This window comes from Polistes fuscatus, unplaced genomic scaffold (genome assembly GCF_010416935.1).
Source record: "Polistes fuscatus isolate 324 unplaced genomic scaffold, CU_Pfus_HIC Scaffold2, whole genome shotgun sequence".
Lineage (NCBI taxonomy): Eukaryota > Metazoa > Arthropoda > Insecta > Hymenoptera > Vespidae > Polistes > Polistes fuscatus.
This window is the reverse complement of record NW_025113096.1, coordinates 5,355,731-5,378,480: the sequence shown is the minus strand read 5'-3', so window position 1 is coordinate 5,378,480 and position 22,750 is coordinate 5,355,731. Positions and strand designations below refer to the sequence as shown.

The following is a 22,750-nucleotide window of genomic DNA, read 5'->3' as shown; positions in this document are numbered from 1 at the left end:
TGCGCAAACAAAGCTTCGAACGGAGAAAGCAAAACATTAAAACGAGAAAAAGAAGAAACAAATAGAATGAAAAAAAAAAGATAAAAAATGTGAAGAGAGAGAGAGAGAAATAGAAAAAAGAAGTAAAGCGTAAAAAAGTAAAGCAAATAAATCGTGGGAATCGGGATCAAGCGGATGAAACGTTGAAATCGTATTCGTGGTTATTATAAACGACAAACTTTTTTTCCCACTCTCTTTCTCTCTCCCTCTTTCTCTCTCTATTTGTCTCATTTTTATTTTGTATTTTTGATTTTGATTTCTCGTCTCTATCCTGTACAAATCTGACGTATCAATGGACGTTAATGGCGTGTATATAAAAAATGAGATGCGGGACATTCCAGGAAAATCTCATTACACTATCGACCTATCGCGAGAGCAGCGCCATCAAATTGAGATTGCAAAGCGCCCAAAATTGTATTCCATTTCGTTAATGGAACTTGATTGGTCTCATGCTCAATTATGAATGATTGTCACGGCGAACGCGGCACCGTATCGTACAACGTACTACTACTACAATGCTTTAGATCTTTTTATGGTCGAAATTTTGGGTAAAAACCGGGGAGGGGGGGAGGAAATGGATATTAGGTATTAGGTGCTCATTAATGTACATCGCTATAATCGAATTTCACGGAGATCGGAGAAAAAAAATATCCTGCTTATTATAGTGACTGACTCGTTTAAACGGTAGAGTCGAATTTTTCGAACGAAATTAAATTAACAAAACATATATCGAGATACTTGTATCAATTTTGAGATAAATATTACACACGTGTGTATATATATTGTATATTTGTTTTTTGGTTATTCCTTTACCCGAGGAAACGTATCATACATCAGCGTGAAATTGGTCTTAATCGTTACTTTTTTTATACGTATGCAAAAATAAAACTAGTATTTGAATGACGGAAAACGAGAGAAACGTTGGGATAGCGATATCCGAGTTGATCGACTTAAGCGGATTTATCGAGAAGGGTCGAAAAGTATACGAGAAGAATTCTACAGAGAGAGAGAAAGAGAGAGAAGAGCAAAGAAAACTAGGCCGAGTAGAATTGGAGCACCACCGATTGTTGCTATTCTATCTTTCGCATTTTTATACATTTTTTTTCCTCCCTCTACGACGCGTATAAAATATATATACATATATATATAAAAAAAATACATAAATATGTATATTGACTGGCGAAAGTCGACCATTTTTATGGATATTCCCTTCGCACCCTTAAGACCCAAAGTGTTTTCCCAACTTAACCGTTACGAACCTTACGATTGGACGAAGGAACTAGCTTTAAGAGTTCTACCCGTGCCCATCGGGAAAATATGGAAACGAGCCCCGGCTGTTCTTTTAGAGTCGTTCCGTTTTTCCTAAAGTCGAGGTACTAAGGAAAGTAAGTAAGAGAGAGAGAGAGAGAGAGAGAGAGAGAGAGAGAGAGAGAGAGAGAAAAGAAAAGAGAAGAAAAAAAGGAAAAAGAAAAAAAATTCGATGAAAAAGGAACGCAGTTGTAGGTGCGTTCGTCTGTAAAAGATTGTCGTTTCCTACGATGATATTTGTCGCCGAGGAGGACTTCATTTTTCCTCTCTTCTCTTCTCTTCCTACCTAAGGGTTTCCTTCTTCCTCCTACTCGTTCCTTCTTTCCACGCGTCTCCATTCATGTAAGAAAAAGAAAGAAAGAAAGAGTGTAAGAAATAGAGCGAACCGATTCACGGTAGATGTTGGAGTAAAAGGATAAAGCTGTGGGATACTTGCTTCTTTTCTTCTCTTTCTCTCTCTCTCTCTCTCTCTCTCTCTCTCTCTCTCTGTCTCTCTGTGTCTCTTACTTACTCTTTTCTCTCTTTTTCTAGTAAAACGCGATGGAATTGAAAGAGCCGCGTGTCTCCATCCCCCTTCATCCCCAACATTTACTCGCACTTGCTTCAACCTCAATATTTACCATAAATTTATCTTTTACGCGGCGCTTAAGATCGCCATCGTCGATCCAATTTCTTGAAAGTAGAACGAACGTCGGGAGAAAGGATAGAAAGAAAATGAGAAAGATAAAGAGAGAGAGAGAGAGAGAGAGAGAACAATTTCATCGGGAACGCAAAAGATGGGTACGATTGCGTCTCGTTAAATTGAATACGTTTCGTTCTCATGGTTCTGTTATATTATATTTAAGATACAGTTAGGTGAATAAAAGTAGCATTATTATTCTCACTTTAGGGGTAGTTTTTATATATATATTATATATATCTATATATGTGACAGACAGTTGCGAGAAAGGTACGAACAAGCGACGGAAGGTGCCTTTAAGCTGTCCGACATCCGGTTAAACGTGGACTCTGACACGTGGCACGTGTCACGAACACGTTAGGGATAAAAAGAAATAAGCGAAGACGAATATGCGAGAGTTAGAGAGAACCTTTTTCTTCTTTTCTTCATTTCATTTCTTTTCTTTTCTTTTCTTTTCTTTTGTTTTCTCTTACTCTTCTCGCGTCTTCATAAATTTAAAGACTTGTCAAATATAAAATGTAACGATTTCGTAAATTTATTCCATTCGATGGTAACACGTGTTCCCTTGGGTTTTCCACGATATTACATCTGCCAGCGATATTTATCGAGAGTCGGCTTTCTATAATATGTACATACAACAAATAAACGAGCTCGTCATTCCTCTCTCTCTCTCTCTCTTTCTCTCTTTCTCTCATTCCCTTTGTTTCATCAAATGGATACCGTACTGTAGTGGATGCGAACTTCACTGGCCACCTTCTTCTTACGGCAAATCGTTCCCAAAGTTCTTTCCCTGTCCAAAGTATAAAATAAGTACTTTGTTTCTTGCGATCTTCGCAGCCAGTCATTGTCGAGCGTAAATATAAGCAGCTTTTTCATTTTCAAGCGTTATAAATATTTCATCGAATTTTTTTTTTCTTTCGTATAAGAGAGGTGGATAAACTTATAAAATATTAGAAAAGCAAGCCAAGAGATAAACGTGTGAGCTCTTCCCTGTTCTCTCTCTCCCTCTCTCTCTCCCTCCCTCTCTTTCTCTTTTTCTCTTTTTCTCTTTCGTGAATTCGCGAGCGCGCGAACGCAAGTGGTAGATAAAGCAGGCCGTTGTGAAAAATGTTAAAACGGCCGAAAGATCTCGCACGAATAGGATTCCCTGGGAAATATACTTCCCTTTCTCTCTCTTTCTCTTTCTCTCTTTATCTGGTTCTTCCCAAGAACGAGTTCGAATTACGCGACTGGGCTAATAACCGCGCTACACCATGGAACCTTATTTTCTACTGTTTATATTCTTGGATAGAAATCCCTTGGCGTTCATCCCATAGCTCTCTCTCTCTCTCTCTCTCAACTTAATAATAAAAAAATAAAACGAATATCAAATATTTCGAATAGAAAGAAAGAAAGGAAAGAAATTAAAAAAACAAGAAGGCCTAAAAATAAAACATCCATTAATCAGCATAACACACACACACACACACACATACACACATACACACGCCGTCTATTCGTTTGAAATCGCTTTTACATTTGTAAGATAAGAAATGAACTATTATCTCATTTTTCTTTTCGGTTAGTCGTTAAGAAAAGAAAGATTAGCATCGGTCCGTAAGTATCGCACGTACGATCGAGCCCGTAGATCTTGTAAGATGCTTATGGTTATCGTTTTACTCGGTGTGAGCTGAGCACAGGTAAAGGTACAGTCTACCGTCGCACCCTCTTCGCCCTTATGAATAATATCGAGGAATATATCTACGTCCTACGTAGAAAAGTAGGAAGGTTTCGCGTTAACTTGAATATTTTTCCCAAATACGAATTTATCATATAAAGTATAAAGGATGCCGATGGGCAAGCAGGGATAGGGGTAGGGGTTAAGGGGTAGGGGGTTAGGTACTTCCTATCGCTTAGAATAACGCAAAACTCGAGTTCGACGTGTCCGAGTTAACGCGGGGAATCGTCCAACTGGCAATTGGCCAGAACTTCTTCTTCTTCTTCCTCATCTTTTTTTATATCCACACTTAATAGTTTATCGGACGATTAAAAAAATACGTCCGTTTCCTTCCACAACTTCATTCGTAGGGTCCGCCCGTTTCTTTTATCTAACGCAAGTAAAATATATATATCTTATTTTATTTTTTTTGGAACGGTAAAAAATTGATCTTCCATAACACGCCGAATATATATATATATAGTTTGATATTATGATATATTATATATCATAGGATTATATTAAATAATATTTTCTACTTGTCGAGGTGAACTTTCGAACGCGCATCCCCATTACAAATATCTACTTTCAAATTCTTCTCGTTCGTTTATCAGCTAAACTTACGACCTATGAATATCCGAATACTTTGTAATACGATTTTTCTTTACCTACCTCTGGATCCCATTAAGCGTTCACTCTCTCGTTTACCGAATCCTCTTTTTTTTTCCTTTCCTTTCCTTTCCTTTCATTTCTTTTTATTCTTTTTTATTTTACTAAAATATTTTCTCTCTCTCCCTCTCTCTCTCTCTCTCTCGGAACTTGGTAACGGAGATCGTCGTATCGATTCGTATACCAAGTTTATCTAAGAATAGGGAAAACGAGTAGTCTATAACGCGATAACATACAAAATGTAATAATACTCGGGATAATTACAGCGTACATTCTTCAATCTCTTGGAGCACCATCAACGTTCCTTCTCGCCTACCTGGAATGGATCGTTAGCTTCGTTCGCGAGAGATTATTGTTGTTTCCCGTCTATCGGCGTTAGCCAAAATTGGCCTGGAAATATTTTCTGATTAACTTCTGTCCGATCTAGTTTCCCGACGACAACGATGCAACGATATTAACAAAAACAAGAAGAATAAGAAGAAGAAGAACAACAAAAAAAAAAGATCTCTCAAAAGAGTTAATCTTCGAACGATCATGTATAAAGAAAATGAAGAAAACAACGGGAAATAATCAAAGAATCGGTCCGAGAAGCGACATAAAAAAAGAGAAAAAGATTGAGAGAGAGAGAGAGAGAGAGAGAATGCTTTGTAAGAGTCACGCAGTGGCATTTTTCTACTCCCCCTACCCCTCTTGTCTTTTTATCTTCCTCTTCGAAAAACAATTTAACAATTTTCCAACGCTCTTGGTCTACGTTTCGTTCTCGCAAAGCAAGTGCATCGAAAATATGTGACAAACGATATATCTAACGTTGATCGGTCGCAACATTGCCGGTGCAAAACGTGAAATAAACGAGACCTAGGAAAAATCATTCGGAATAAGAAATACACATATATACGCATACATATACGTACATACGTACAAAGGATAGCTAGTAGAAATGTGCAACGAAAGAAGAAACGTTGAAACGAACTCTAGGCCTTTCATATTTCACGAATATTATATTAAATTGCATTCCTTCCTTACTTTTCCATAAAGAGAAAAAGAAGAACTTGACCGACGACGTTAGGATAAGAAGTGGATCTTCTTCACTCGACGATTGAAAATTTTCATCGTAATATTTATTTTTCATTTAATATGAAAAACAATATCTCTCTCTCTCCTTCTCTCTCTCTCTCTCTCGAAATACCGATAAGAAAAAATAATAATAATAAAAAAAAAAAGAAAAAGTATATATTTATATTCTTCCGATCGAATCGAGTGAGAGATCGTTCTCGGAGTATTGGATAAATAAAGAAAGCGAATGTCGAAGAAGTAGAGTGGAAGAGGAGGAAGAGAGGAGATGGAGGATGAGAAGAAAAAAGAGGGGTGAGGTGGGGGAGGGGGGAGGGGTTGGTTGGAAAGCTTTGTTTCGCAGGGCGCGTGTAAGAAGTTGGTCGGAGGCGCGTTACGTGAGAAAAGCCGTAGAGTTCGAGTACGTAGAGAAAGAGAAGAAAGAGAGATGGGAAATTTATATATACATATACATACATATATATATATCTATAGATAGAAAGAAAGAGAGAGAGAGAGAGAGAGAGAGAAGAAGGGTAGTTCGTCGCGTTCAATACGCATGCGAGGTAAAGCGTGTGCGCGGGCGCGTAGAACGCGGGAGGCCACTTTTCGATCGACGTAGCTCGCCACGGCGACGACGACGACGACGAGGACGAGGACGAGGACGAGGACGAGGACGAGGACGACGACAAGGAAGAGGACGACGTGGACGTCGAGAACACCGAGGAGGAGGAGGAGGAGGAGGAGGAGGAGGAAGAGGAGGAGGAGGAAGAAGAAGAAGAAGAAGAAGAAAGAGAAGGAAGCAAGGTGGTGGAGGTGGAGGTGGGAAGGATCCTCCACGAGGAGGACGTTGCTGGTACTGCGGCCGGCGCCAGTGGCGTTAGTAGGGGTGCTGCTACCGGTGGTGGTGGTGGTGGTGGTGGTGGTGGTAGCGGCGGTTAAACCATTGGTGGGGGTAGTGCTGTTGGCATCGGCGGCAGGTGAGCGCATCACGGTGTGCGCCGCGTTCGGTTCTCTAACAATACGCTCACGCGAATCGTGTATATACGTGACGAGTAAGAGAGGGTTGGTTGGTGGGCCGGTGGGAGGGAGGGAGGGAGGACAAGGAAATCTCGCCGACGGCGAGTGGCGCGCATTACGTCGTTGTCGTTCGAGTGCCGCCGCTAGTACTATACTATACTGCGTTTTCGCTTCATCGTTCGTTGCGACTGCGTGCCGAAATATTAAACAGAGAGAACAAACGGGTATATTATTATTACCTTTTTTTTCTTATTATTCTTCTTGTTCTTCTTCTTCTTCTTGTTCTTGTTCTTGTTGTTGTTGTTGTTGTTGGTTTCTTCTACGAGGGATAGTTTTTGTTTCTTTACGATTCAAACTTGCGTCAATTGGGAAAAGATTTATTTTACTTTTTTTTTTTTTGAAAGAGAGGGAGAAACCGACGATCGTCGAAGAGTGGTGGGGGTGGCCACGAAGGAAAGAGTTAAAAGGATTTATTAGTGCGTCGTCGTCGTGCGTGTGTTTTTCAATTTGAAAGAATTTTAAATCAAAGAAAACAAGAGAGAGAGAGGGAGAGAGAAGTAACGTGTCTACGAATTGGGTGCAACGCGTTCGCGCATCGAAGAATTCAAAAAAGAAAAAGCAAAGAAAAGAAAGCATCGATTTGACTTGTGTCGCGAGTTTTTTATTCGATTTTCACTTATCGGAAAATACAAAAAAGTGTTAACCTCGTGTTGAAGTTGTTATTATCCGGTAACAATAAATAATACGCGAGATGAACGAAATGTGTTCGAGGTCCACGCTGCTTTTCGAAAGTGGTGGTGGTTTCGTTTGAAATAATAATAAAGAAATAGAAAAGAAAACAAAAAGAAAAAGAAGAAGAAGAAGAAGAAGAAGAAGAAGAAGGAGAAGGAAAAGTACGAGGGAAAAAAACTAATATATACATATAAGGAGAATGTGCCGTGAAATTTTACTCAACGATTACGATCGGTTGCTATGATCGAGCCGCGTAAGATTCACGTGAAACGATCATGGTTTACCTGAGGCTGCACGTCGGGAGGAGTCTACGATCGAACGCAAACACGAGATATCTCAACTTCCTGATCGTCCCGCTCTTCCCGCTCTGGATTATCGGCGCGTTTTGCGTAAAAGACTGTAAGTGGATCGATTATTCGATATCGATGAGAATCATTTGTGATTAATTTTTCATTCCTTTTTATTTTGTCTTCCCCCATCGTTTATTTTCCATTTTACCAACCCTATTTTCACGCGCGCTCATTATTCCTAGCCTACTTGCGAAACCTTGGATCTCATCGAAAGGTTTTTGAGTAATAAATTTGTCCTGACGCTGAAACGGCCTTGACTCTCGCGTAAAAGGGTCCCCTCCCTTTCCCCCCTTCCTCATTCCCCCCGAATCTCTACTGCTCGCAAGGGAAACGTAAAATATAGTTACGCGTAAATGGGTATCGTAGTACGAGCATGTATATATAGCTCTAGCATGAGTGTCACTCGGCGAATTCTCGGATAGGAATATTTTAACACCCACGGATCAAAGCTATCCCTTCTGTCTTTGACGTACATAGGTATCTATGGACGCTTTCAGAGTTAACCGACGGTACAAGCGCGTTTATATCACTGAAGTAGCCTATCCACCTCGTTGCCATCAACGTTGCTCTCTCTCTCTCTCTCTCTCACACAGACACACACATATACAATGTCCAAAGTCATTGTTACGTTCCCGTTGATCGTTATTCTCAACGAAAGATTATCTCCCCTACATATATTTATTTCTTCTCCTCTTTATATTTCCAACCGGATCAATGAAGCATAAATTACCGTTCTTATTTATTAATGAAATGAAGCTCGACGTTAAAGGGAACATAATCCTTTTTTTTTTTTTTTTTTTACTATCCATCTTTTATCCTTTCCGTATTTTTCTCTTCATTTTTTGTTCTCCTTCTTCTTCTTTTTTCTTTTTATAACTTCGCGCCGCTGAGACGATTTTAAATCATCAACGAAACGAGGAAAAAGAGTCGGTGCCGGTCGATGTAAGAAAACGGTTGATATAAATGTGTGCTCGTTCGTACTTGTCTACTACGACGAGACCAAGTTGATGTATAAAAGATAGTTAGGGGCTCCTGGTTTCGAGGTAAAAAGATCCCTATAAGGTGACGAATACGCGTCTCGGTTCGTGGAACGTGTAAAAGCGTCCCTTCCTTTATGTCAGACTGGAAGGAGAGAGTCTGTAATTTGTTCACGAAATTGCATAGACCTGAGTTAGGTCAACGATGTTCTCTAATCTTGTGACACCTCGTACGGAATTGCATTAGGTCGAACAGCAAATAGATTGCAAATCGATAGGAAATAAATTCTAAGAGAGAAAGAGAGAAAGAGAGAGAGAGAGAGAGAATAAGTTTCAATTTATAAGGACACTCAAGAAGTTTATTAAGCAGATGTTACAACACGGATTATAATTTTTTCTTTTCTCTCTCTTTCTCTCTCTCTCTCTCTCTCTCTTTCTCTCACAACTTCTCCCCCGATATCTTTAGATTAACGCCTCGGATTACTAATAAAACGTTCTCTTTAACGAGAAAACGTTAGTGTACCCCGTAGACACGAGCCGAAAGGTAGGGAAGGAAAATTCTACTGCAGTACTAAAATTACGAAGATAATATTCGTCCCGGTCCCAGGCTTAATGGCTCTTACACACCGATGAAAACGTTAATGAACTTCCACCGTCGTTAGGATCGACCGAAAAATTCGTTCCGAGTGGATTAAACCGAGAGAGATTATAAAAGGGAAAGAGAATGGAAAAGAGAAAGTGAGATATTAACCCTAGCAGCGTCTTTGATTTTACTTTATTTTAGGAATATGTCAAATGATTAAATAAAAAGACGGAGAGAGAAAGAGGGAAGGAGAGAGATAGAGAGAGAGAGAGAGAGAGAGAGAGAGAGAAGTTGGGTAAATAAAAATTTTACAGACTTTGAAAAACATTTATCAAATGAAACGTATATGTATATACATGGTTGATATGAATGTTTCTTTAAAGTTACTAAACTCGTCCTCCTCCTTACATTTTAATAACCTTCGAAAAGTATCCGTACTAGAGAGTAAACTTTTTTAAAGGCTTAGAGAGAGAGAGAGGGAGAAAGAGAGAAAGAGAGAACTCGAGTACGAGTTCCTAAATTCTTTTTGAAGTCGTCGAAGACTCTTGTCCCGAACTTGAAATCGAAGGAGAATGGGGAAAATGGTCGGCGAGATCTCAAAGAGCGGGAAGTTTCTTCTTTCAAAAAGAATTACCTACTAGAATGCTTCTTATAAAACGAAAAACGATATCGATCTTTTTTTTTCTTTCTTTCTTTTTTTCGTTTTCCTCTTATCCTACCAGGAGATACTTTTTTCGGACTGTTAAAAACTAATTCTTTTCCTCTCTCTCTCTATCTCAATTTCTTGCAACAAATTCAGTTTCGACGCGTATTCGAGAAGAAAATCCTTCGAGCTGGTTAACGAAATTGCCTGGCAAAACAAATCGAGAAAAACGGGACGCGTGGGCGTAAGCGAGGAATGGGAAGGGGGAAAAAAAGGCCAGGGAAAAAAACAACAGAAAAAACAAAGAGAAAAGCGGAACGTCGGGGAGGGGAGGGGGGTGGTGGTGGGGTGGTACTTTGATCGAATTAAGAAAGTTGGCAAAGTTATCGAGGTAAGAGCTTTCCCGAACACAATAGCGCAATTTTATTAAACAATCTAGCCCCCGTAAGAAAAACTTGCTCCCAATCTCGAGGATGCGGGGAGGGGGGGAGGGGTACGGGCGGCTGTGCACAGGAAGCGATAATTCATTTCAGGCAGTTGGCGCGCGGAGAAGATCGAGGAGAAGATTAGACGGTCGGTTTATCAGCGTGTAAGTTGCCGGATCTCGGTAGATAGTTTCTTCGACAAACAGATTCCAATCTAGCGTATCCTTCGTTGCTCATCCATCTGCCCGTTCGTCCACCCATCCGTCCCATCCGTCCCATCCGTCCATCCGTCCCATCCGTCCCATACGTACGTACGTAGATTTATTCGAATTTAATCTTTTCCGATTGAATCGAATCATTGGCAAGTCCGCGGATTGACCCATTGTAAGTTCGATCAATCGAAAACGAATTTAGTTTCGTCGAGCGTTATCTTCCATAGGATGAAATTTTACAAAACAAAAAAAAAGGAAGCTTCGTTTCCTCGGAGTACGGTATCGCGTATTTTTTACGCGTCGGCATATTTTTACAATCGAAAATAACAACAAGTAGCCATTCGAATGGCTACGTTTGTACGCGTTACTAAAGTCATCTTCGAGACAAAGTTCGATCGATCGAAGACGGATACGCGCGAGCGTGCGCGAACTACACACCTGACACGACGCGAGACAAAGATTCTTCTTTAGTTATATACATATATATATAAGTACGTACACACATTGTACATATATATAATACATATTTATAGAGAAAATGTTTATAAAAGGAACGGATTATGCATCCGAAGGTAACTCGTCGACGCGTCTGCAACACGCAAGGCAACTTCGATTGATTTTTGAAAGTCGTTTACGCGCCGTTCGCAATCTTTATCCTCTATTCCTATTACTATTTATAATCGTATCGTAAAATTCGAACGAGAGATAGAAGATCGAAATGGGTATACATATATATATTTATGTGCGTATTTTTCTCGTTCTCTATTTTCTTATTTTCTTTTATTTATTCCATGCAATTACTATAGAGTGGGTACGTTTTAATCGGCGATTCCAAAATTCATTCCACCTATCCCTTCTCCCCACCCCTGGGCCCCCACCCACGCTTCTTTCTAATTCTACGCGCTACTCGCGGTGTTGTACGCGACCGTTTCATTAACATGCTAATTTATGCGAACGCGAGACCGAGCGCGAACTCTCGCCGAGCGTTATTTCCCTTCCCCCCTTGGCCCCTTTTCAACCCCGCTAAAACCCGCCTGCACCCCCCCTCCACTCGTAACTTCTATGGGCGTCTGCTTATTTCCCGACAACTAAATTTTTATTATACAGCAGTATCCAGCTCGTCTCGTTTAACCGCACGATATCTGTTCGCTCCGATAGATTCTCATCGGGAAAATATTTTATTAGCTGGCGTTATCGATTATCGAGACTTACTATTCCTCTTCCTCCTCCTCCTCCTCCTCCTACACCTCCACCTACACCTACGTCATCACCAACACCACCACCATCACCACCATCCTCGCCGCCTTCTCTTTATTCTTTTCCATTGAAATTGCGAGCGTGTTATATCGCGTTAAAGAATAGTTCGTGTCCACACAGAACTACCGCATACATTTTCTCATTCTACTAACAATAAGAGAATAAGAGAGAGCGAGAGAGAGAGAGAGAGAGAGAGATAGTCTATCGAGGGTCTCGAACACCCTACAAAGAATTATTTTTCATTCTCTTTCTTCCTCCGCTCCGTTTGTCCCCAAAACTCCTACCCTCTTTTTTCCCCTTGTTCTCGCGTGGCATCTTGAATATAGAAAAAAAAAAAAAAGAAAAAAAAAAAGAAGAACCTTTTAGCTAAAAGTACTATTAACCGAGAGACATGAATAAAGACTTAAATTATTACCGCGTCCACGACATCACCATTCTTAATTTAACGCGCCGAGTGCCGTCAAGCGTTGAATATTACAAGCCTGGCTGAGTTCCAAACCCTGTGGCTTTGCAGAATTAGTGCTACGTCTAACAGAGAGAGAGAGAGAGAGAGAGAGAGAGAGAGAAGAGGGAATAAGGAGAGGGGGTGGGAATAAGGGTTGGTAGATCGCGACGATGAGGTATCCATTTTCGATGAGACAGTTGCTACTGTCGTTGCGCATATCTACCTAAACCTGACATCGACATTATTAGAAGATGAAGGAAAGAACAGAAGTGCAAAGGGTTGCAGGACAGAAGGAAGAGTAGGGTAGGGTAGGGTAGGCTCGCGGGAGGGGGAGGAACAAGAGGAAAGTCATTGCGTTTCTTCCACTTTTTCATTTTTGCGTTCGTTTCTTCTTTCCTTCCTTCCTTTGACACGAAAAAAAATCTCTTTACGCTTGCACGCACACCTCTCGTCGTTATTTCTTCGTTATTATTCGTTCGCTCCAGTTACTTAAAGGCACCGAGAGAGAGATAGAGAGAGAGAGATAGAGAGAGAGAGAGAGAGGGAGAGAGAGAGAGGGAGAGTAGTACAAGGAATGCGAACTATCTCGCGTAACAATACCACCCTTTTTACACCCTACCCCTCCTCGCCTTGATTTACCTTTCTGATTTAGCTCAACCTCAAGAATCCTATCGTTTGAGTATATCCTCATTCTCTTTTTCTCTCTGGACCCATTATACTTCAGTTTATAATTTTGTTCATTCGCACAATGTGCCATTTACGTAAAGACAATTATATCACATTAAATATCATTTTTCATTCTTTAGATTTATTTTATTCGAATAATATGATCGGACGGATTTTAACGGAATGAATATGACAAAAGTAACGAAATAATAAAAAGAGCAAAATAAAAATAAGTAAATATTGTTTAAAAATAATAAGGAATAATGTTCTCTATATCGTTTCTCGTAGTTACACACGCCGTTAGGCTTGTAAAACGTTAGAGACGGTGCGCATTCACCGGTGAAAAACGTTTCTCGAGATCTCGATCACGCAAATTGCTTCCTTCGGTTCCTACTACCATTTTCTTTCTTCGACTGTCGATAACGAGATTTCAAGATTTTCTCGGGTCAATGGCTAATAGCCGAACGGAATAATTCACAATGGTCTTCTAACGAAGAACATTTAACGGCGAGAAGACGTCGCCGTCGGGTAGGAGTGCGGAGAGGGGGGCAGTTGGGGGGAGGGAGGGGTTAAATTCTATCGATGATGAGACACTCTGAGCGTTATTATACGCGGCGTTAATCCAGAACGATCGGTTCTTTCGCGCAAAAAATCTCGACTCGTTACGATCTTTTTAAAGACGAGAAAGAAAACACTGGGCGAACTTAAGAAGAAGCAGGAAAAGGAGGAGGAGGAGGAGGAACAGGAGGAATGAAGAAAAAAAAATACAAAAAGAAGAAGCAGAGACGTACAACGTCCTACTTATTTTCATCGTGAAACTCGCTTTTGCAAAAGCTCGTTTCACTTCATACCACTTCACTTCGTTTCTCTTCTACATCACATCATCTATATCAAAGTTTACCTATAATATATATATATATATATATATATATATATATATATCGAGTAAAAGGGGGAAAAAAATGAAAGAACGATCTCGTTATTTTCCTTATTTTTCCCTTGGTCCTTCATTTAACGATAAATGAAATAAGAATATAAGAAACGCTTGAACGAGCTAATAGAAGACAATACGGTAAAGAGGAGTAGGAGTAGGAGTAGGAGGAGGAGGAGGAGGAAGAGTATCGATAATCTTGGTATTATTTAAAGACCTACTTATGTCACGATGTACGCAACGTAATGGCCCGGGCCATCAAGCGCTAATCTTGCCAATCTTCATATCCTGTAAGTACTCTTGAACTGGAGCTAAGTACGAAAGGGGTGCTTACTCGGTTCCCACTGACGACGCTATCCACACGATCACGTTACACGTTGCTACAGCATCGTCCTACCAACCATTTACGGATCATTCTCAAGAGTTCTCCCCGAGCTGGCCTTTCGTGTATCTTACAAAAGAGAGAGAGAGAGAGAGAGAGAGGGAAGACGACGTAAATTACTTTCAAGATGGATGACGCTACTAGAACGCTATCCGAGAATACGAAAGATGTCCTCGAGTATTACGATTATAAGCGAATCGTTTCTAACGGTTAAATAACGAGAATAAGAGTAAGAGAGAGGGAGAGTATAATATTCACCTTAAAATCTCCCTTTTTCACGAAATTTCGATAAATAATGAAAACGTGATCAGCGTAAATCGAGCCACCAAGAGAATTCCTAACGAGCATTTCACCGAAACTCGCGAGCTTTAATGTACCTTTCTCCCTCTTTTACTCTACCCGTTTCACCCTTTTCCCTTCTTCGAAGTGTTAGTCGTCGTAGTCGTCGCTAAAGTTAACGTTGTGCGAGTAGACAGTGCTGGCTGGCTAAACTGTTACCACCGTCCTTTTCCTAGAGTTCGAAAACCTTCCTTTCGGAGCTTCCATCCTCGTTTCTCTTACTCGGTTAATGAGCCAAGTACACGTCCCTACTTTCGATGGAAACCAAATTAGTTTACGCTCGGATGCTCTCACTTTCTCTCTCTATCTCTCTCTTACACGTTCACATGGTTCGCTTTGTCGCAGACCCAAGTTTCGTTCGATGGCCAGCCGACGAATTCTACGACTGAATTTGTGCTCACAATCTAAAATTAAACTTTACTTACATTCCTAAGCAATTAAAGTCACTGAAAGGTACGATCTACGAAGTATTCGCTATGTTCTCTTGGAAAAATAATAATTAAATTCGAGTCGAGCTTGCTTGCTTGCTTGCTTGCTTGCTTGCTTGCTTGCTTGCTTGCTTGCTAGCTTGCTTGAAAACAAAGGGGAGAAACTTTTTATAACGAAAATTCTTTTTTTATTTTTAATTTTAATTTCAATTTTCTTTTCTTCTCGACAAAAATATCACCTTACGCGAGAAAGAAATAAAGAAAAGTATGAAAGACGATATCGAAACCTTAGCAGAAATTTGCTCTTTAAGACGCGAACCAATAAGCACGAGTATTTCTATGGGAAATGCAAACTTTAAAAGCAAACCATTCGATGGAGATCGTTCTTACATTATTTGGATATTCTCATACCAACGATGTATTGTACGAAGCATTATCTTCGAAACGCGAATAGATCAAAATAAAATAAATAAGCAATGCGAGAAGCATAATATTAAAAAAATAAACTCGCGAAGAAAAGAAAATGATCTCGTTCGATAACCAAAAGTCGGTTAAAGCTTAGATCCAATTTCACGAGCTTGGGTATATCTAATATTGTTTAGGCGAATATGAAAAATAATGGGATAGGGAAAAAAACAATTTTACCTAACCGGAAGATGAAATATAATTTCTAATTTGACACGCGTTTCGAATGAGAAAGAAAAAGAGAAAGAAAGAGAGAGAAAGAGAGAGAGAGAGAGGAAGAAGGAATAACGGGATTCCATCTTTCTCTCATCACACAACTCTAATCCCCCTATACCTATAGCAACGGATACGAAAAGGGTAGAGGGTGGGTTCGGTGAACAGGTTTTACCCTTCCAGTTCATTCCTTCGGCGAAATATTAGAAAATCCCAGAGAAAAAGTAGTAGCGGTGTATATATTCCTTGGGTTAAAAAAAAGAAAAAGAAAAAGAATAAGAAACAAGAAAAAAAAAAAACACGCGAACCAAGAGTTCCTTATTCCGTAGCTAAACGCATGATTTATTTCCCTAGACGTGGCCACGATTCATAGAGCAAATACCTTCGAAGTTTCGTGCCCGCCACCTTCCACCGTTTCTGCGAAAAAAGGTCAAATACGATCGTAATTCAGAGTTGTAGGCAGGGAACAGGAAAAAAAAAGGAGCAAAAGGGACGTTCATGCTCTCGAGTACTATACCTGCCTAGCTCTGCCTAGCTGCCATTTAATGTCGCGACAACACGGACTTTAACCTATAAACGTTTCACGAGCAAGTACCGTTTATGTGTGAGTACTTACGAGCCGTTAATGCGAACGTATTCTATGACGACAAAGCACGGAAACATATTCCATTCGGCCTTGACTGTTATCCACTAGTTTTGTCACGAGAGAAAGAGAGAGAGAGAGAGAGAGAGAGATAGTGAAACACAAGTTCCTGTTTTTTCCTCCTTTTTTTACGCTAGTCCATCCAAATAAACGATTCTGTTACGATCCATTTTGTGTCTTTCTCTATAGCCTTTAATGAAAAACTCTGAATATCTGTGTGCGTGTATGTGTGTGTGTGTGTGTGTGTGTGTGTGTGTGTGTGTGTGTGTGTGTGGATGGGTATTTGCATCGTGTAGAAAAATACGTTGAAAAATACAACTTAAATGGACGGGTAGATTTAAAGAAAGGAAGAGAAATAAGAAAAAAGTAAATAAAGGAAAGAGAAAAAAAAAAAAGAGAAAAAGAAGAAAAAGAAGAAGAAGAAGATAGAAGTCGCTAAGAGAACGAGTCGTGTCGTACAACTAATTAGACGATTAGAACCGTCTCATCCTGAAATCCTCCCTTCGAGCTCGCTGCGTCTTGGAAACTGGCGTCAAACTTTACTTCTACGAATGAACATTAATCTTAGTTTCCGGTAAGGTAACCTTCCTCGCATACCAGTCCTAAGGCAGCAGCAACGTCTCGTGTCTTCCAACTCGGACGTTTGCCTAAGCGTCAATTACGTTTTATCGTTGTAAATTTATTCACAGCAAGGAATATGTAGATAGTCGTTTTGTGTTTGCACGTAATATAATACTTACTTACGTATGTATTAGTAATGGCTTAGGCAAGAGGGGGTTAAAGGAAAAGAAAAGAAAAGAAAAGAAAAGTAAGGAGAAAAAAAATAGAAACCTAATGGAAAAAATCGATCGTTCGATACCGGAGAGTATATGCACGCGATTCGCGACCGGGCAAAGCTTTTATCGGAAGAGCAAACGAGACGATTTACATGCCTTTCACGAAAAGGGATAACCACGGAAGTAGGCGATGAAAGCAAAATGTGCCCTATCAAACGAGGCAAATTTCCTTACGGCTCGTAAAAGAGAATCAGAACTTTGTCTCTCTCTCTCTCTCTCTCTCTCTCTCTTTCTTTCTTTCTTTTTCTTTCTCTATTTTTCATACTTTCTCAAAACTGATTCGTCGTTCTTTCATTATCGTGTCAGATTAAACTAACTCTCAGCGTTGAATAAAGAAAAGTATCTGCGTCATCAAAAAACTATCAGAGAAATAAACGCGGGTTAAGAAATAGTGTCCGGATGCATCGGAAACGTTTGAAAAAAGAAGAAAATAATAAGAAAGTGCAAGCTACACGAACTGTCAAGGACGCACTCGTAGCATCGTAACGACGCTTTTATTGAAATAGATCAAAAATGAGGTATAAAAAGGTTAAAAATGAAAGAAGAAGAAAAAAAAGGAGAGAAGAATAAAATAAAATAAAAAAAAAGAAAGAAGAAGTCACGTTCAACGATCGTCGGCTGTAATCACTTATACGTATATATAATATTTTTATTTCTTCTTTTTTTTTTTCCTTTGCGTGAAATTATTTTTTTCTTTTTCTCTCTTCCCTTTCCTATTTTTATTTCATTTCCTTTTTTTAACGGAGATTAATACATTCAGTTTTTCGCTTTGAGAGAGAGAGAGAGAGAAAGAAAGAGATAAAAATAGGAAAAACGGAGTAACGCGCCTTTAGCATTCGCAACGATAAGCAACCTTTTGTACATTTTATGGTTTTACTCTGCACATTAAACATAATTTTTCAACGACGCATAGGTTTATACATGTATATATATACATATGCGTTTACACATGTACATTAGATCTAACTTATTAGGTGTACAAATAAGTTTCCGCCGTTTTTTATTAAAAATTAAGTATTTATTCTAGAAGAGTGGTAATTTTAAGGTTATTTAAAATACTGTCCATCACTTGCAATGACTTTTTCCCATCTCTCAGGCAACATTCGGATCCCACGTCGGAAGAACTCCTTGTCTTTTGTGGCTATCCACGAATCAACCCAATTTTTGGTATCTTCATATGATTTGAACCGCTGCTCCGACAGAGCATGTGCCATGGACCGAAATAGGTGATAATCGGACGGTGCAATGTCTGGTGAATACGGCGGGTGGGGTAACACTTCCCAATCAAGTGTTTCCAAATACTTTTTCACGGGAGCCGCTACATGTGGACGAGCATTGTCATGCAGGAGAATAATTTTTTCGTGTCTAGAATAGTATTGAGGGCGTTTTTCCTTCAGAGCTCGGCTCAATCTCATTAATTGTGTTCGATAGAGGGCTCCGGTGATTGTTTCGCTCGGATTAAGCAACTCATAATACACTACACCCAACTGATCCCACCAAATACACAGCATGAGTTTTTTTCCGTGAATATTCGGTTTTGCTGTTGATGTTGACGCATGGCTTGGTAATCCCCATGATTTTCTTCTTTTTGGATTATCATAATGTATCCATTTCTCGTCACCAGTGATGATACGATGTAAAAAACCCTTTTTTTTATGTCTAGCAAGCAGTATTTCACTTAAGCATAATCGGCGTTCAATATCTCTCGGCTTTAATTCGTACGGAACCCAATTTCCTTGTTTATTAATCATTCCTAATGATTTTAAACGATGTGAGACTGCTTGCTGAGTGACTTCTAATGTTACAGCAAGTTCTTTTTGTGTTTGAGATGAATCTCCTCCAATATTTCCTCCAATTCTGAATCCTCGTAAATTTTTGGCCTTCCACTGCGATCTTTGTCTTCTACGTCGAAATCACCGTATTTAAACTTTTGAAACCACTCACGACACGTTCTCTCACTCAAAGCAATTTCACCATATGCTTCTACGAGCAATCGATGCGCCTCAGCAGCAGATTTCTTTATATTAAAGAAGTAAACTAATATTTCCCGCAAATGACGCTTATTTGGCTCAAATTTGGAAATATTCAACTAAAAAAAATTATATTTTACCAATATGAAATCAATAATATTAATAGGTTATGTTGTTCTTAAACGTCCAAACTAATTTTTAAGCAGGATATCATCTGCGAAAGTTAACGGAAACTCCGCGCCGCGCTATCTACATTAAAACGGCGGAAACTTATTTGTACACCTAATACATTTTTTAAACATGCGTAGAGTGGCGCATACATTGATTACTTCTTCACCATTACCTCCCCCTTCTCTTTCTCATTCTCATTGGGATTAGGTTTTCCTTGACTATCAATTGCATACAACGACAATTGTAATTTAGCTTATGTAGTTGCAAGGTCATAAACGTTTTACGGTGACGACTCTGAGTGGCTAGGATTGCACACCAGTGGGCCTTTCCACGTATGCGCTATTATACACGGTGTTGCGGCTCGTTTGTTGCAGTGAAGGTAACATTTATTATACCATGTAACAAACATACCGAATAGTTGCTATTAAATGTATCCACCAATCTACATACGTTAATCCGTAATAGAAAAATTTAATTATAATTCGTACGTTAGTAATTTGAAAGTTTGAAATCGATTGCATAGATTGTTTTTCTTTTTTTTTCTTTTTTTTTTTTCAATAAAAATTCAATGAAAACGATTCTCATCTGATTGTTGTATCAAACAATTAACAAGTATAATTACGTTTTAATAAATTAAAGCATTCTTTTATATTCATAATGCCTCCTTGTATATATATAGTTTACACAACCAGTTAAAGGCAACGAATTTAAAATGAACTTTCCTACTGGGAGATCTTTCGACAACTTCACATCAAAAGCGTGTATAAATATTACAAAACACTCTCGACAAACAAATTTCCCAGAATGGTCAGAGAAATAAAAACGAGTAATGGAAACAACACGAGATGAGTAAAATAAAAAAAGAAAAAAAGTATACTAATCTCGACAAATAAATTTAACTAGCTTTCGTTGCTTGATATTTTCGTTTTATATATTTTTTCTTTCTTTTTTTCTTTTTTTCAAATACGAATATTTGCTTTTCGCATCGATTCGTATTAGAAAATTTCGATCGGTATTTACCCTAGGAATGTTTTAGCTATTTATATACGCATGAAAAGAAAAAAATGCAACGCAATGCAATGACACGTGCGTTGGCATGCGAGTTCCCTTGCGTTAGCTCGACGATTAGGGAAGTGACGGGTTGTGGTATATGTGGCAAACCGCTCGTCGTCGCTAACAGCATTTAACGCAAATTGCTTTCGATGCCAAATATCGCTAATGCTTTGCAACAACGTTCAAATACATATTCAACTAGTTCTTCCACTTACATTCTATCCTTCCATTTCGAACACCTGATTTTTTTCTTTATACTTTGTAAGAAACTCGTATCGAACTACGACAAAGTTCACGAATTTTGGATCTTTTGTCTTTTGTTTTTTATTATTATTCTTCCTTTTCATAATTTCGAAGGATTTTTCTACGAACATCTTCGTAGATTTTTTTACAGCATACGGTTTCTGTTTTTCCGAACGGGTTCGTCTATCTATTTAATTAATCTCATGTCTCATGTGTGTGTTGTTTTTGACTTTTATGATCAGAACTGCAATTAATATTTCAAAGTGACTAGATCGAAATGACTCGTAGAATTTTTGTATTTTATTTTATATTAATTAACTTTGTAAAAGAGTATTCGTAATTATGGTAAAAAAAAAGTCCGAAATTAACGGAATACCGCAGTGTCCCATATCAGGGACGATTAGCCTAAATAAAAAGATGATTTCGTTAATTTCTTTCTACAAACTTTTTTTCTTTTTAATGAAACTCAAAAATTTTGCAGACTTAATAAAAAAAAAAAAAGAAAGAAAGAAAGAAAGAAGGAAAGAAGGAAAAAATGTAATACTCAAGACAAAAGATAAAAGTAGTAACGAAAAGTCAAATTTCAATCGGATATTTTCCACGGTTTTTCACTCGAATTTTTCCGCCAATGGATGGGAGTTGTGCTATCGCATTTACGAATACGCTGTGTAACCTTTTGATACTAACCTGCATAGAACGTATTAGTATTCCTCGTTTTCTAGGCATATGTATATCGGTCGCGTGAAATTGTCCGTTTTTTTCCCCGGCTGAGCTTTTAGCTTATTTGACTCTTTCACGAAGTAAAGAACCGATGACGACAACAACGTCAACGTCAACGTCAACGACGACGATGACGATGACGATGACGAGAATCGAACGGATAAACGTAACGACCTACGGCATTAACTCCCATACATTCGCATAGGAGACATTAAATAGAAAAACTAGCATTACGAATTGAAATCGAAATGATGACGACATTCCTATTCGTATTCTCCTTTGATTTTTAGAATTTAATTCCCACCGAAGTATGTCTCCTATACTATCTCATAAATGCTGGAGACTAATGCGATTGTAATTCGTTCCTCGTAATAATGCAATTTATTTGATTTTCCCCTTTCTTTTATAGTTCACATTAAGAAAATACATATATATATAATTTATGGAATTTTGTGTATCGAGGTCAATCGAATTCGGATCGCATTACGTATCTGTTTTTAATTGCAAGTGTATTTTCAACGATTTGATATTTGTTATTCCTTCTCGTCTATCGAAAGATGACGACAACGGTTGCTCGATTAGGTCGTACATATCGATCTATCTATCTATCTATCTATCTATTCTTCGTGATTTGAATCTCGAAACTGCATCCGAGATAGTCTGACCTCTTCGACGCAATATCTACTAGAATATAGTAATATATACGGGGTGTCCGAAACGTTAACTGATATCATTTAGATGAGAAGAACTTTTATGTAAATTTATAATACGAAGAGAATAACTTTATATTATCGAAAAGATATATTCATTTAAAGATATTTATGATTTATATTCTGACAGTTATAAGAAATGTTGGAAAATGTTTTCATTCGGCTAGAATCTCTTCCTTTCCTATTAACTACTGCCCCACTTTATCGTCAAATAATATTTACTTCGTTTTCAATTAATTCCATTAAATTAATCTTCTCATTTCAATCGCGTATTTTCATAAACCAACTCTTTTGCCTGACCCCATAAAAAAAAAAAAAAAAATAGTCAGATTACCAGGAGAAAAATCCAGGTTGAAAATTATATAACGTATATACGATTCGTAACACAAATTTGACACCACGTAAATCTACTAATGCTTATATGCTTTTTCATTTTTTCTTTGTCAATTTTCATCATATAAATAAGTGAATATGAACTTTTTCTCTCATTTAATTGACCCCAATAAAAAGTAGTAGCACGAGTACCAGTTTGGTCTTAAACTTTTAGGACATCCCGTATATGTAGATGTAGATATATTCGATGTGTATCTATATACGTTATACATATATATGTATATTATACCGTGGGTGTTTCGTATTCGCTTCGATAGCTGGTGAATAAGAGAGAGAGAGAGAGAGAGGAAGAGTGAGATAGAAAATATATTCTATCTGTGCTTGCGTTAACTCGCGACTTTCCATGCACACATCGGGAATGCTCGGAAATACTCGAATATTCCAATATACGTATATATAGCCTACATTCGGCCATTTCTGCCAGACGAAATTGCGTGTCACGCGCGCCTCGTCGAATCAATTTCGAACTAGTACCACAATAACTACCTCAGGAAAAGAACGA

General features: G+C 38.6%; 1 protein-coding gene and 1 long non-coding RNA gene across 2 annotated transcripts in view; one reads left to right on the top strand and one right to left on the bottom strand.

Annotated features, from left to right (window-relative positions):
• Window positions 1–4,445, bottom strand: part of LOC122516531 — a 47,618-nt gene extending 43,173 nt beyond the window's left edge. The window contains exon 1 of the long non-coding RNA XR_006303589.1: window positions 4,395–4,445. This is a non-coding gene — a long non-coding RNA (uncharacterized LOC122516531). The remainder of the gene's footprint in view (window positions 1–4,394) is intronic.
• Window positions 4,446–6,598: 2,153 nt separating this feature from the next.
• The window catches only part of LOC122516938 (hemicentin-1-like), a 103,053-nt gene continuing 86,901 nt past the window's right edge, over window positions 6,599–22,750 (top strand). Inside the window, 1 exon segment of the mRNA XM_043635181.1 lies at window positions 6,599–7,592. Coding sequence (XP_043491116.1) covers window positions 7,469–7,592 — 124 coding nt within the window. The 5' untranslated portion in view covers window positions 6,599–7,468.